The sequence below is a fragment of the Pogonomyrmex barbatus genome, unplaced genomic scaffold (genome assembly GCF_055798465.1).
Source record: "Pogonomyrmex barbatus isolate J1 unplaced genomic scaffold, ASM5579846v1 scaffold6, whole genome shotgun sequence".
Taxonomy (NCBI): domain Eukaryota; kingdom Metazoa; phylum Arthropoda; class Insecta; order Hymenoptera; family Formicidae; genus Pogonomyrmex; species Pogonomyrmex barbatus.
This window is the reverse complement of record NW_028297160.1, coordinates 9,050,062-9,064,290: the sequence shown is the minus strand read 5'-3', so window position 1 is coordinate 9,064,290 and position 14,229 is coordinate 9,050,062. Positions and strand designations below refer to the sequence as shown.

At 47.2% G+C, this 14,229-nt stretch overlaps 1 protein-coding gene across 23 annotated transcripts in view; it reads left to right on the top strand.

Moving 5' to 3' along the window:
- Positions 1–14,229, top strand: part of LOC105423173 (uncharacterized) — a 57,325-nt gene that overhangs the window by 16,428 nt on the left and 26,668 nt on the right. For 8 of the 23 annotated variants that reach the window (XM_089082297.1, XM_089082298.1, XM_089082295.1 and 5 more), the window contains exons 2-6: positions 676–936; positions 6,085–6,286; positions 6,499–6,690; positions 7,574–8,162; positions 8,819–8,878. In XM_089082297.1, the coding sequence (XP_088938423.1) occupies positions 6,101–6,286; positions 6,499–6,690; positions 7,574–8,162; positions 8,819–8,878 (1,027 nt within the window). In that variant the 5' untranslated portion in view covers positions 676–936; positions 6,085–6,100. Of the gene's footprint in view, positions 1–3; positions 247–643; positions 937–1,079; positions 3,288–3,337; positions 3,641–3,695; positions 3,960–6,084; positions 6,287–6,498; positions 6,691–7,573; positions 8,163–8,818; positions 8,879–14,229 lie in introns of those variants that run through there. The other 15 variants (XM_089082299.1, XM_089082300.1, XM_089082296.1 and 12 more) reach the window with 10 other exon arrangements.

The window sequence follows — 14,229 nt, the reverse complement described above, 5'->3', positions numbered from 1 at the left end:
TGGAGGAGAGAGAGAGAGAGAAAGAGAAAGAGAAAGGGAGGGAGAGAGGGAGGGAGGGAGGAAGCGAGAAAGAAAGAATTCTTCGCTAACCGCTCTCCTTCAGTCACTCGAGTTTCGCGCGAGTGCGGAGATTTTCGGTCGATGCTGGCCTCCTCTTCGCGCGCGCGAAGGGATAGCCAAGACAGCCGCAAGAGACTCCACTTCTCAACGATCTCGGCTGTGCAACTCGTGGCATCGTGTGCGTGTGTGAGTGTGGGTATGCGCGCGCGCGCGCGCGTATTCGCGCGTGTCTCTTCTTTGCGTGTATGACTTGCATGCGTGTATGGCCCTGCTTGAAAGAAGGGAAGAGAGAGAGAGAGAGAGAGAGAGAGAGAGAGAGAGAGAGAGAGAGAGAGAGAGAGAGAGAGAGAAGCGGTGCCGTCGCGTGCATGGGCGCGTATGCCGGTGCATCGTGCGCGTGAGCGAGCGAGAGGGAGGGTGGATGCATGCGTACGCACATATGCACAGTGGTACAACCATCACCGACTGTAATGAGGGGGTAAATCGGTTCGGATGCACTCTGTCTCTCTTTTTTCCCCTCTCTCTCTCTCTCTCTCTCTCTCTCGCCTTCTCTTTCTCTTTCCTTCACGTAAGATCTTCGCAGAACACGCAGAGAAAGAGACGGATGGTTTTCAGACATAACGGCAATAACGAGGGCACCACCGGGATTCAGTCAATTGGTACCGCGCGTCGTCCGGTGAGCGATGATATTTAACTGCGAAACGCGTGCCGCACAGTGACAGCCGGTGTGGAGGAAAGGGACCGGAAGGCCGCGTCAGACCGCAGAACGGAATCAGAAGTCGGAGGATGGTGGTTTGAAATCGGCGAGACGACACCGGGAAGGCGACGCACGTGAGAGCGACTCTCTGACAAGACCCCCCTCCCCACCCCAACAAGGTAATTAACTCGTTCGGGTTGCGTTCGAGCGCATCGGTCTAAAGTAAATCTTACTCTCGTTAGTGCCGGCCGCGGTTTTTACGCCAACGATAACTTAATGCATCACGGAAATTGGAGGTAATCGGCCTTATTCGGATTTCTTAGCTCGCAGTTCTGCCCAATTACGTTCGCTCCCTCTCCCCTCCCCCCCCCCCTCCCACTGATTTATCATGCCTCGTTTGTTTATTTTTGTCTGGTTACTTATTGTCGTCCTAGAGAGTCATGGCAATCCATTTCTCCTGTTTTCACGCTAATTGGACATCCGAGCGAATCTTTTCTCGATAAAATTTTAATTCCAAGCTCGTAGAATAAAAATTTCGCGACTTGGATTGTAAAACGATCCGGGATCTATTTTAAAGTTACATCCTCGAGTTGTAATTCAGAAATGGAAACCGATGTACTCCTAATAAGAATAATTTTTCGTATTTACTCGTGTCGCTAAATATGCAACGAGGATAAATTTTTTATAATATTTGTAACACGAAAAATTGAAATTACATCGATTTCCTTAAATGAATCTTGAATTAATTTTAGAGCTTCGCAATTTACGAATCGGAGCCATGATCTTTCATCGATAATTTCAACCTCTCTTTTACGATCGTTTTTTGATAAAAGAGATTTTATCAGATATTTCATTACTTTTTCGCGGTGATTGTATTTTATAAGATTTGAAAAACAAGATTTGAAGAATAATTTCGTGCAAACAACTTTAATCGCTCGCCAGAAACGCGCGAGAGAACGTTCTGTCATTTATTCACGGCAAAACCAAAAACGTGCGAATGCGATTAGCATAACGAGTGATTCTTTTATTAAAAACTAAGCTAAAGTTGTCCGATCTCTATCCTCGGACGATTCTAACCTGCGGTCGTGCATTTGCGCGCATATTGTTAGCCGCCAGACCTGGCCGATTCATCACGCGACATAAGGAACGGATTACGCTATCATTCATTCCTTCTTTCTTTCGATCCAGTCATGCGTTTCTGTCTCATTCCGTGTGTCGCGTTCAGCGCACACATCTTCATTTTATCGCACACGCGACATCGCCGCTCGTAGAACTTTTGTCATTGGTCACAACACATCGCGCTATTTTTCATTCCTCATTTGTTTTCCTTTTCGGAGCTCCGTTCCGGAGCCACTCCGTCTCACCACTCGTCTTCTAAACGTGTACTATCGATTTTAGAGGTGTTCCCTAAGAACGGTAGTAAAAAAAAAAAAAAGTTATCTTCTCCCCTTTCGTCAAATCTCCCGTCTATCTTCCTCCCGGTCCGTCCGCATGTCATTCAATCGACTTGTCGTCGATCTCCTTCTTTCCCTTTTTCGCGCTCGTCCTCTCCCCGTGTCTTCCCCGTGTATTCCTTTTTCGCCCCCGAACGCGCGTTTTCTCTCCCTCTCGCGACTTCTTCCTTCCTTCCTTCCTTCCTTTCTTCCTCCGCGTCTCTGCTCTCTCCCTCTTGCGGTACGTTGCGCCCGTTCTCGTATAACGACGACGGCTTTTCGTACATTTTCGTGCGGCCTCGCGGCGTACCGGCCCGACGTGAAGCGCGAGGGGGAGGCGCGGCGCCTTCTCCGCGACGGAGTCGCACAGTCGTGACGTGACGTTTTAGGGGTTGGTCGGTTTGCTCGCACACGGCATGCGACGGGGAAGAAGCCTGCTGCGGTGACTGCTCGCTCGCGGCGCCCCCAGTTAAGGTGCAGAGGATTCCGCGCGTGTCTTCGTCGTCGTCGTCGTCATCGTCGTCGTCGTCGTCGTCGTCGTCGTCGTCGTCGTCGTCATCGTCATTGCCGCCGCTGCCGTTGTCGTCGTCGTCGTCGTCGCCACCACTGCCGCCACTACCGTCGTGCTGTACCGGTTCTCCGGTACAGAGGCGGTCGTCCCTTCTCGCCTCTTTGATCGCGCGATCTTTCCTCGTGTACTACGGCGAGTGACCTGGGCGACAGTCGTCGACGTCGTTGCGCGACATGCGAACATCCGGACATCCGCCACGCGGATGAAACACGGATCTCGCGCGCGCGGCAAGCGCGAAAGTCGCGGCGCGCGCTCCTGCTTGCGCTCGATTCTCTCTCTCTCTCTCTCTCTCTCTCTCTCTCTCTCTCTCTCGTTCCTCCGTCCCGCCTCTATCTCCGCCTATCTCTCTCTCCGTCTCACGCTCGTGCCGCGCCGTCCTCGTTCGATCGCGATCACTTTCGGTGTGGCCGACAGTTCGGGCGGTGGCGACGGCGTGGGGGCGGTGGTGGTGGTTGGTGCGCGCAATGGGAGGGAGCGGTGGGGTAGGAGGATGATCTACGCGCAGGAAGGAAGGAACGACAAAATCGTTTAGTATTTATTTGAAAGTGTATTTACCGATATCCTCTCGCACCCCCTGGTTCGCTCGTACGAATCCGTTTTTCGGGCACGGATTTTACGCGGTCGAGGATCCTATCTCACTCTGCTGATCTCTTACGCGCGTGCACGTCGATCACGCGGATCGTCACGGCGCGATCGTGCGGATCGATCGCGCACGGCTCGATCTCTCGAATGAGACGTCCCGGCGCGAGGACGAAAAAGGATCACCGCGTACGAATCCGTGAATGCGATCTTTTCGTCGTGACAGTGTCAAGTGTGTGTTCCATTTCTCTTTTCGCCCGTCGGAGATAAATACACGCGCGCGCGCACGCACGCACGCACGTACGTACGTACGTATGTATTCACGCACGCACGCACGCACGCACGCACGCACGCACGCACGCACGCACGCACTCCAGCCAGCCAGCCATCCAGCCAGCACGCACGCCAGCGGCGTCGTCCCGTCGTCGGCGTCGCGTTCGTTCGGTTCATTGTTTCGGTCATTAGCTTACGCGGCATGACGGCCGATAGGTGTTCCCTCGTGATAACATTTTCGCACTTGGCAAACTGTGATTCCCGTGCGCGTTGCCGGCCGAGCGTGCCTTAAAATTTGTATATATATCGTGCGCGACTACTTGGCCGTGTATGTGTGCTAGTGAAGGTACCGTATCGGAAGAATCCTGGGGTCGATTCATCAATCGCTCGTGTGAATGTGTACTCTCCTCTTCCTGCTCTTCATCTCTTTCTCTCAATCTTGACCGGCCGGCCGGTGTTTTCGGTGGGAGTGATATAATAATGTGTGCGTGTATGTGCGTGTGTGCGTGCGTGCGTGCGTGCGTGCGTGCGTGCGTGCGTGCGTGTGTGACACATGCTAATTTCCGAAACTCGGATCCGGAATTCCCCACTCGCGTGATCTCATCCGCGGTTATTTCGCGGCCGGTAGTGTGCGCACAAACTTGTGCAAATAGTAAAGCGGCCGAGCTGCTTCGCCGACACCGGCGGCAATAAAGCGCGCGAACGGGCGACACTTTGGGCGATAGCCCGAAAATTGTAATTTTTTCGGCGCCAAACGCGCGCCGAAGCGAGTCCGACGTTTTTGTCTGTTATCAAACAATGTTCGGTGGCCGAGTTATCTCGCGGATTCGTCATACGTAAATTTAGCAAAAATGCGATAACGCGACCCTCTAAAAACTCGAGAGGAGTCACTTCCACATTGGCGGTTCAAGGAGAAGGAGATGCGGAGATGCGTTTTCCGCCGCGGCCGACTCCTCTCCGCGCCCTATCAGCTCGTTCCTATTTCACTTTCGTTTTTTCTCTGTTGCATTGTGCAACGGGAAAAATGCGAGGCCGGAAACAATTTAAATTGACGGAATTCATGTTATCGATACGCGTACGGATATTCGGCGGCATAAATGGATTTGCGAATCTGTTATGCAGATTTTGTTATTTGTTAAAACGCGACAAAATGCAGCGGCGGCGGCGGCGGCGGCGACGGCGACGATGGTTATCGACTCCAATTTCGCTAATATATCGTCATACGGGGCGTCTTTCGCTAATTCTCGTTAAACGTCTCGACATTTTTCCTAGCGCGCTGGCCTGCACACTCATGCGAGAAACGAGCTCTGTAAATTTGTTTTAAGATCTTCCCTCTCTTTTTTTTATCATTACGCTAAGATAACACTATCAGCGTCACATTTAGTGCGTTCCCGCTTTTATAAGTAGCGGAGAATTATTTAATCAACGTACTGAATTGACTCCAGCTTGACGACCTAATTTTCCCGTATGGTGAAGCGGCGAATTGCACGCGCGAATTGTGAGACTTTCTTAGATTTCATTTCTCCGTAATCGCGCCGCACCGCCCGTCCTCCGCGCAATTGGGCAAATAAACGCATGCCTTCTCCCCTCTCCTCTCTTACGCCGCGGCAAATTTATCTACGCAATTCCGCCATTTTTTTTTTTTGTTGAATTTCCAATTTATTGCATCACCACGCGTCGCCGATTAACACGTATCTTTCACAAGGCAATTTTCGAATTATTATCTATGCGAATTATTATCTCAAGAAATATATATATGAGAATGTTTCTTTCCATCTCGACATTTGTAGGAGTTTTTGTCGTTTTACGTTTTTATGTAATTAATCTTCTTATACAATTCTTTCCTTTCAAGATTGGCTCAAATCTCAATACAAATAAACTTCGAGCAGTAATAAATTCACTTGCGAAGAATTGATTGCTTGTCAGAAACTACTTTTGCGGCGTTAATAATTTAAGCAAAAGAATTTAATAATCTAAAATTCTCTCATCGTTGTAACAAAGTAGCGTTGGAACGAGCGAGGAGCTGGATTAAATATGCATTACCAGATGCAAAAATAAATTCTCGTGCATCTAATCGCTGTGTGTGTCGCTCTTTCTTTTAACTTTCCGAAACTCGCTCGGATCTTCTTTTCGCCGAGTCAATTTCCGATTTATCAAAAATATCGCGATAATACGCATGCAATTGCGATTTTTTTTTTTTTATCAGTAAATCGAATATGTGCGTAGACGTTGCAATTGTGTTTTTCGAATGTCGAACTTGTACTTATCTAAAATTATCAGTTTGCAAGCTTATCGCCGTGCGCGTCGTGCACTAGGATCGTGCGGATCGTAGCCGAAAATTTTAATTACGCGCGCCACGTTAACGTTAGTTTAGCAAAGTTGGCGAGCGGCCGCGTTAGATCCTAAATCACAGATCAATCATTTGTCGTACAAGTCGGTTTGGCAGCAGTTCGTTACTTTTCTCATTGCAGGTGAATAGACACAACGATGGTAGATACACAACACTTTTGTCTGCGATGGAACAATTACCAGAGCAGCATAACCTCGGCGTTTGAAAATCTGCGAGACGATGAGGACTTCGTGGACGTGACGCTGGCCTGCGACGGCAAGAGCCTGAAAGCGCATCGCGTCGTCCTCTCCGCCTGTAGCCCATACTTCAGAGAATTGCTCAAGGTAAGATTCGCCACCCCTTCCTTTTTTTTTTTTTTTATTTTTTTTATTTTTTACCGCTGACGAAGGTCCGGAGACGAGACTCGCCGGTTCACGTATAAATTCGGGGTGGACATTCGTCGGCGAGTGAAATCGAATCGATTATAGAGAGCTTAGAAAGCTTTCTCGATCGTCACCGCTAATGATTACGCGCAATAAACGTTGCACCGTTTCAGAGCACGCCATGCAAGCACCCAGTGATAGTGCTACAGGACGTAGCGTTCAGCGACTTGCATGCCTTAGTGGAGTTTATTTATCACGGCGAGGTGAACGTGCATCAGCGTTCTCTCAGTAGTTTTCTGAAGACGGCGGAGGTCCTCAGGGTATCGGGCCTCACGCAACAGGCCGACCAGACCGACAGGGATGAGGTACGTTTCTGAAGACGAATTACGGGAGGCTGAACGCGGGGTAATTCCGGTGGGTTTTCGGACTTTGATGCTGCAGGCACGTGAGAACTTTGCTCGCTGCTGTGTTTACGCGTGACAACGGGAAGCGGCAACAGCTGGTAGCGTAAGATTTTATCTTCGTTTCTTTCTTTTCTTGTCCGTGCCTGTAGCGCGTCCGAAATCGAACACACCGCAATTACGTATGATTTCTAAGTTAGACGCGTGTAAACGCGAATTTAACGTGTACATACATGTATGTGTGACGTGCGCGCGCGCGCGCGCGTGTGTGTGTGTGTGTGTGTGTGTGTGTACGTACCACACGCACGAGTCACGCATATTTGGCCACGTAAGATCGCGCCTATCTTGTACGTTATCGTCAATAGATGTTACTTTAGGCTGCCGTGTTATCTCGATGCAGAGAGCGTCTCTATCTTGATTCCAATTCGCGATTGTCATAGGTAAAGCAACAAACAAAAATAAAGCGTTCCCGCTCAATAAACCGAAAATCGATACCCATGGTAAATGCAAAGTATCGGATATCGATACGGCGTGTCGTGACATCGCGAGACTCTTCAATTTGCTCGTCACACGCCCAACCGGACTATCATTTTCGATGAAATGATTTATCGATCGATTAAACGACAAATCCGGTTCGTATATCGCGATGCTCTCTCTCTCTCTCAGTAATTACGATCGCTCCGAGAGCGTGTAGGAGTGAGCTATGCGTGCGTGCGTGCGTGCGTGCGTGCGTGCGTGCGTGCGTGCGTGCGTGCGTGCGTGCGTGCGTGCGTGCGTGCGTGCGTGTTTGTGTATCATAGTCTGTGTATAATTAATACTACCGTTCCCGTACCGTTTTTGTTTCCAGCTGTCGCATGTCCGCGCGCTGGCGGCCGGCGGCAATCACCTGCCGTTCCACGAGAAGTCGGAGGAGACTTTCCCTCGCGGTGGCTCGCCACCCACGCCTGTGACCCCGACGCCGACCACAGTGCAGCAGCTCCTGCGCCGTGCCCAGATACGCCGAAACGAGAGACGCACCCCGGACCCGCACGATGAATCGGCAAAGAGACCGCGAGTGCCGTCGCCGCCGCTCAACAATAACGACGCCACGCCCACGGATTTCTCGATGGTCAAGAACAACCACCTGTCGACGAAGGTGGAGGGCAATGGGGTGCACGACGAGAACAGCCTCGTCGAGGACAATATAAAGTGCGAGCCGTTGGAATTGACAGGCGGCAACGGCGGCGGCAACGCCGGCAACAACGAGGACTCGTCGGACTCCGGCGCCGCGGCCTCGGACCGGCCGCCCGCGTCCGCGAGTAGCAACGAGCACGAGCCGGAGCCGGAGCACACGTCCGCGCAGAACTTCCTACCGGAGAGCAAGCTCTTCACGTCGACACCCGGCAGCTTCAACTTTAGCATGGCGGCGCTCACCACCGACCACACGCCGTTGTCAGGTATGTGAGGGAGCACCGGACCCCGCGGCGGGCCTGTACGCACAGACCAATTTGCGGCCCTCGGGCTGTGCTCATCTTTGACCCTTAAGTGCGCGCCTTCTCGGTACCTCTAGCCCTCTTTGCTCTCTAGAATTTAATTTCCGAGGTGGAAAGAAGCCTCGTGAAAGAAACAAAATTTAAATTCTCTTGGAAAATGTAGTGTGTCATGTCATCATCATCATGGCTTTAGTCTTTCGCACTTAAGGGTTAAGCGTACACGATTGATCCTCGCTCCTCCAGCGCACGCGGTTCATTCGATATTATCGTGTCGTTATTCGTTATACGCGTTTATAGAATTAAGAGAGGAGATTTCACGATTCAAATCGAGTGTAGCTGAACACCGGATTGCTTTATTTTTCTGTTTTATGAAAAATATTCCGTTGTTTCTATCGACTTGGTATAGATTTCTTTCGAAGCACTGTTTGAATACGTACGTCGTTTGTGCGGCTGGAGTCTCCGGCTTTCCACTTTTTCGCGACCGATTTTTCGTCCGCGTCCGCGTTACATCATTCATTTTCCTTCGCGTTTTCTTTTTCTTCTTTAATTGCGAAATTGCGTACAGGCCGTTGTTGAGTTTCCGCGCGCGATGGCAATGCCGTTGCTACGTGTGACAATAGTGAAATTTCCAGGGTTGGGCCACGGCTTGCAGACACCGGATCTAGCGGGCACTTCGCAAGGTAAGGGACTTGAAATCTTTTTGAGCTCTCTGCCCTTTTGAAATCATTAGAATTGCTTGAAAAAAAAGTCGAGACAATCGATATCACGCTCCCGCTATATATATATATATATATATATATATATATATATATATATGTGGCACTCGTTATCGCGCGGCCGTCAGAAAACGTCAATGTGCGTTCTTTTGATTTTTTTAAGGGCACTCTGCGCTACTTTATTATTCTTCCACTGACAGTCGATACATCGCGGCAGACCTCGATCGTACGCGATGTAGCGGTTCGCTCTAATAAAAGTAACTAAGGACTTGTGCAGTTATATCAAACTAACCACAAATCACAAATGACGAGAATGAAATTGTTTACTGGTTGCGGTGAAAGAGCACTACTATCTGCTTGAAAGATTATTAAATCTCTTCTAATTGGCATGCGTTCCAAAATCATCGTTATCATCATTACTATTTACGGCACCATTTACGAATCGCCTACATTTTGCATATCATAAAAAAAAAAAAAAAAAAAAACAAAAATCATGTACTACGCGGAGCACGTGCAGCTCCACGGCTTCGAGCTCGGTAAACCGTAATCTTACAAGCCGAGCTTGCGAAAACGTGATTCCCGGGAGATTCGCGAGATTGCGTCACAAAATTCGACGCACAGGTACGGGCTCGCCGGCTGTAACTTACGCTCGTTAACGCGCCGAGCATCAAATGCGCTACGCTCAAATACATAAATACGAAATGATCGTGATTGAATTAATTATCACGGTTTATTTAGATTCCGCGTAAGAGAGACGACTCCCCGCGTCGGCATGTTTCGCAAATGTATTATGTATTATATATCGTAAATATCATACACTACTTCTTGTGTTCGAATGTGATAAATATAAGTATCTTTTGTTACACAAAAACATTATTTTTATTCATAACTTTTTGTACGTTGTAGAACAGCGTGGATGTATAAATTTCGATTTATCTATTTATATTTCGAGTCGATATGAATATATAAGATGTCTCGAGGGAAATATTAAAAACTTTCGGGAATATAGTCAGATCGTTTTAAGCGGATTATTTTTGTAGCATACAACTGCGAAAATTGCGATGATTTAGATAGGTCAGAGCACGTGGCAAATATATCAACTCTAGTACTATCATTGACGCGTAGTTACATTACGTTTTATCATTACATTTTATCATACCGTTATTATTATTGTGTAAAATATTTTTGAACAACTAATTGTGTACAGCTATAATTTTTTTAAACGTCTTTATATATAAAAATATATAAAAATTATATTTTTTACAAGATGTTTTTGCGATTGAAAGCGATTTTTAACTTGACAAACTTAACAGTTGTGCGAAGTATTCGGAAAACATGCACGTAAAAGAATTGAGAAATTCACTTTGAAAAGTTTCTTTTCGGGACGTTTTGTATACTTGATTTTTCTTTCTTTTTTTTCTCTCTCTTTTTTTTTTTTCTTTGGGACGGTCGAAAGAAGAGCGTACATTACGTGGGCAGAGCGACGCCTTTGGCTAACGACAATTTTATCGACTCGCGCGAAAAATTCACGCTGGCCGCAACAGATACATTCGCTCGAACATCGAATCGCCGTTATTAATATCGGCATCGATGTTGCACACGCGGACGCAATTGGCGCAAAAAGAAATGGAGTGGAGCGTACCGGAGTTTGGCATCGCTGTGCGATATTCGGCGCGCCGCGTTTGTCCGCGACACTCCGAGGGGGTTGCATCGTCGGGCTTCCTAAAGAAGGGGGCTAACGATGCGCCGGCGACACGCGCCCTCGATGTTTGTATACGCGTGTCGCATTCATCGGTTTCCCGGCCGGGTGTTGAACGATCAGCACCCGAGTGCTTTGAGTGTCGTTGACATAACCGTTGCCGATTTCCCGATAATCGATCGTTGACATGCTTGTATCGCTCGGCTGAACGGGTTGGATTGCGTATCGGCGTGTTGTTAACGTTGCGTCCCACCCCGTGTTAACGTTTTGCAATAGAATCAATACACGTGGCGTGATATCGCCGATACATCGGGGGCCGTGACATCGTGAATGCATAGAAATCAGATGAGAGAAAGAAAAGAAAAGGAAAGAAATAACAATGCGATTACGAGTCGACAAAGCGCTGGCAATTTATGCCTTGCAACTTCGGTTTTTCCGAAAAAAATTCGCATACATGTGTATATATATCGTTGTAAAAGAGGATGTGATAGGTCTAATAATCATTTTCTTTTTTTCTTTTTTTTTCCCCCCTCCCCCCATATCTTAATAACGACTTCTTAACAAAAAAATTATCTGCATTTTAATTGAACAAAAAATGGAAGAAAAAAACGCGAGAGACTTGTGATCCCAAACTATATTACACACATAACGAGTTTTATTAATAATGCTAAATAATGTTAAATGTAATGTTAAATGAGAAGCGGGAGTGCTGATGGCAGCTCCTATCGAGAATCCGTTGCTCCACCGACATGCATCGAGAGACGATGCTTAGTTGCTTACGTCGTCATAACGGCGCGTCATTACATCGCTTAAGGTGATACAGGCGTCGCCCCCTCCCCGCGCTAACGATAACGATGAATAATTACGGGAACGAAGAATGGCGTACTTGGGCGTGCGTGACCTTCCACAAGCGGATTTCGGCGGCCGCCGCGTGTGTGTGTGTATTAAGCGTTCCTATGTATGTGTGGGTGTGCGTCGACAAAACTGTACGCGGATAAAAGAAAAAAAAGAATTATATTCGATCGATTGCGTGTGCGCATGTGTGCGTGTATATGTACGTTCGCGCGCGTGGTTTTTCGGTGGCTTCGATCGAGTCTCAGCTGGCGCGCCGGCGAAAAGCCGTTCGCCGAGTTCTCGATCGTCATTGGATCGTCATGATCGGGCCGGCTGACGCATTTTTTTTTTTTTTTGGTTGCGCATATATCTTTTTCGCTAGTATCCTCGGGAGGGAGGAGGGAAGGAGGAGAGAGAGAGAGAATCGCTCGAGAGGAGGGAGGGAGAAAATTTTGACAAATGTGCGCCGCAATCAGCCGATCGATTGCTCGGTCGATCGTTCGGTTGTGCAAATTCAGGTGCGGCCTCGCATTGTCGATTAATATTTGAACGGCTGACTTATACTAGGTTAGTACTGAAAAAGTTTATCACCAGGGGCCGCGGAAAGGAGAAGGGAGAGAGGAGGAGGTAATGGAGGAGGGAGTGAGGGGAGAAGGAGGAGGCGGAGGAGGAGGAGGAGGATTGGGGACCGCGTCGATAAGGTTGCAGATGTTATCCGCAAAATTCAAGGTCCCTCTATCTCCGTCGAGAACGAACGTGGCCAACTAAACATTGGCCTAACTAAAAATACGACGACCTTGGTACGCCACTCACGTTCCTGCCACTCACTCTCCGCGAATCATTAGATACATTAAATTATATCTCTCGCCGCTTCTTGCGCGCTGACGAAAGACGACCGCGACGGCGCTCTTCAGCTCTCGCGAGGACTGATAGATCTCTCTTTTTTTCCTCATTTTTTTCCGCCGCTAGTTTTGGCGAAGAATGTCTTGCGACATACGGCCGCTCGCTCGTCGTTGACCGGTCAAATTTATGCGATGTATCGCCCGATCGTGCGAGAACAGCTTTGCGCAAAACCTCTTCGAGGATGCATCACTTAAGATTCGGGGAGGGGGGGGGGATATTTGTCACGTGAGGATCCTAGAAGTATTAGCAATCCTTTCGGAAACGGGGGATACCTTCCCCGTGAAAAACATTTGTATGCTATTCATTGTTATCGTCGTGTAACTTCGAAATATATCAAAATATTTTATAAACATTAACTTTGAAATGTTCGATAAATATTCGATAAATTGTTGTTCATCGCTACATGATGACCCCATATATTCTGATTCTACAAATTGTCATTGGTCGACTGCCATCATTTTTCGCGTTTCTACTCTCTCGGAAGGATTTAACGGATTAAATGTGCTTGTAGATAAACCGATAGATAATTCTTCGAAACCAAGGTAATTTTTGGTAGACGGTACACACACGACGTTCGTTGTCGTGTCGTTGTCTGTCGAGACGCGCGCTGTTAAGTAAACGTTAACGTGCGACGAGGTCTTAACAGCAGAGCAAATGATAATGACGCGATCTTGGCATTGTTTCAAAAATCGAACGCGAATATTTATGGTGAATTCAGTTCTTCCTCGATACCTCTTACCAATACGCTCCCGATCAATATTCGTGAATAATATATATCGCTCTTTCACATTCGAGAGAATTTTGCATTTTCTACGAAACGTGTATTCGAAAAAATTAAATTTGGCCGATATTTTTAGGGCCGAAAATTGATTTTCACGAATACGGCGGCTCTTCCTTTTCATTAGCTACATGCTTTGTCAGAAAAAGAAATAATCAAGAAATAATCGCTGACCTAACTATAAGATCAGCCCTGAGTCGAACTGAAAGTCTCTTTGTCTCGATTTATTGTAATTTCACGAAACTCATAATAATTATCGGCGATTTCGAGGTAAAGTAACATCACACTTTTTTAAGTTACACTACGCGGAAAAAAAATGATGTTGAGTCAATAGCAAGTGTAAAAGTGTTGAAAGTATTCTTATTAATTCAATAGTATCAACGAAAAAAATATGCATTTTTTTTATTAATACTGTAAATGAATCGGCAAGATTATTTTACTCGCTGTACTCGATTTAATATCACTTTTTTCGTATATTTGATTTTATCCAATTTCAAATTTTGTTTTGTTTAATATTTTAAGAAAATTTATGGAACAATTATGGAGAAATTCTATTTTTTATAATCTCTAATATTTCTCTTTCGTACGTCTAAATCTCTCGAGGACAATTTCGACTCTCGCGAAACGATATTTCGATCGTTCAGCATGAGTTCGCACGTGTGCGGAGAAAGAGAAAAGTAAAATATATTAACTTTCAAAATAGCAACCGTTCAAAGAACGGTGAAAAAGTCAGTTGTAAAAGTCAGGGCATTGGATTTGCACGTACATTCTTCTTTGGGACCGCATATTCTCGTCTTTCTCGCGAATACTCAATGTATTCCTCGAAAATGCATTTAAACCTAAAGACGAACAACATGTCGTATAGTGTGTGCGCCGATTATTTTTCCTGCTTTTCGGCGGCGTTCCGCGGTGTTTCTTTCGTAGAGAGGCCGTAGATAGGTGGTAATCTGTCGCGAAATTTAGCGCAGCACAAAAATATCGGTTGCGAGGTTGAATTCGAAGCACGGTTTATCGTCTTTCTGCGCTTGTGTATCAGGAGGCGTGACGAGGTCCCGATGCATCGGTACTAAACAAATATTTGTTCTATCGCTCTTTAGCACC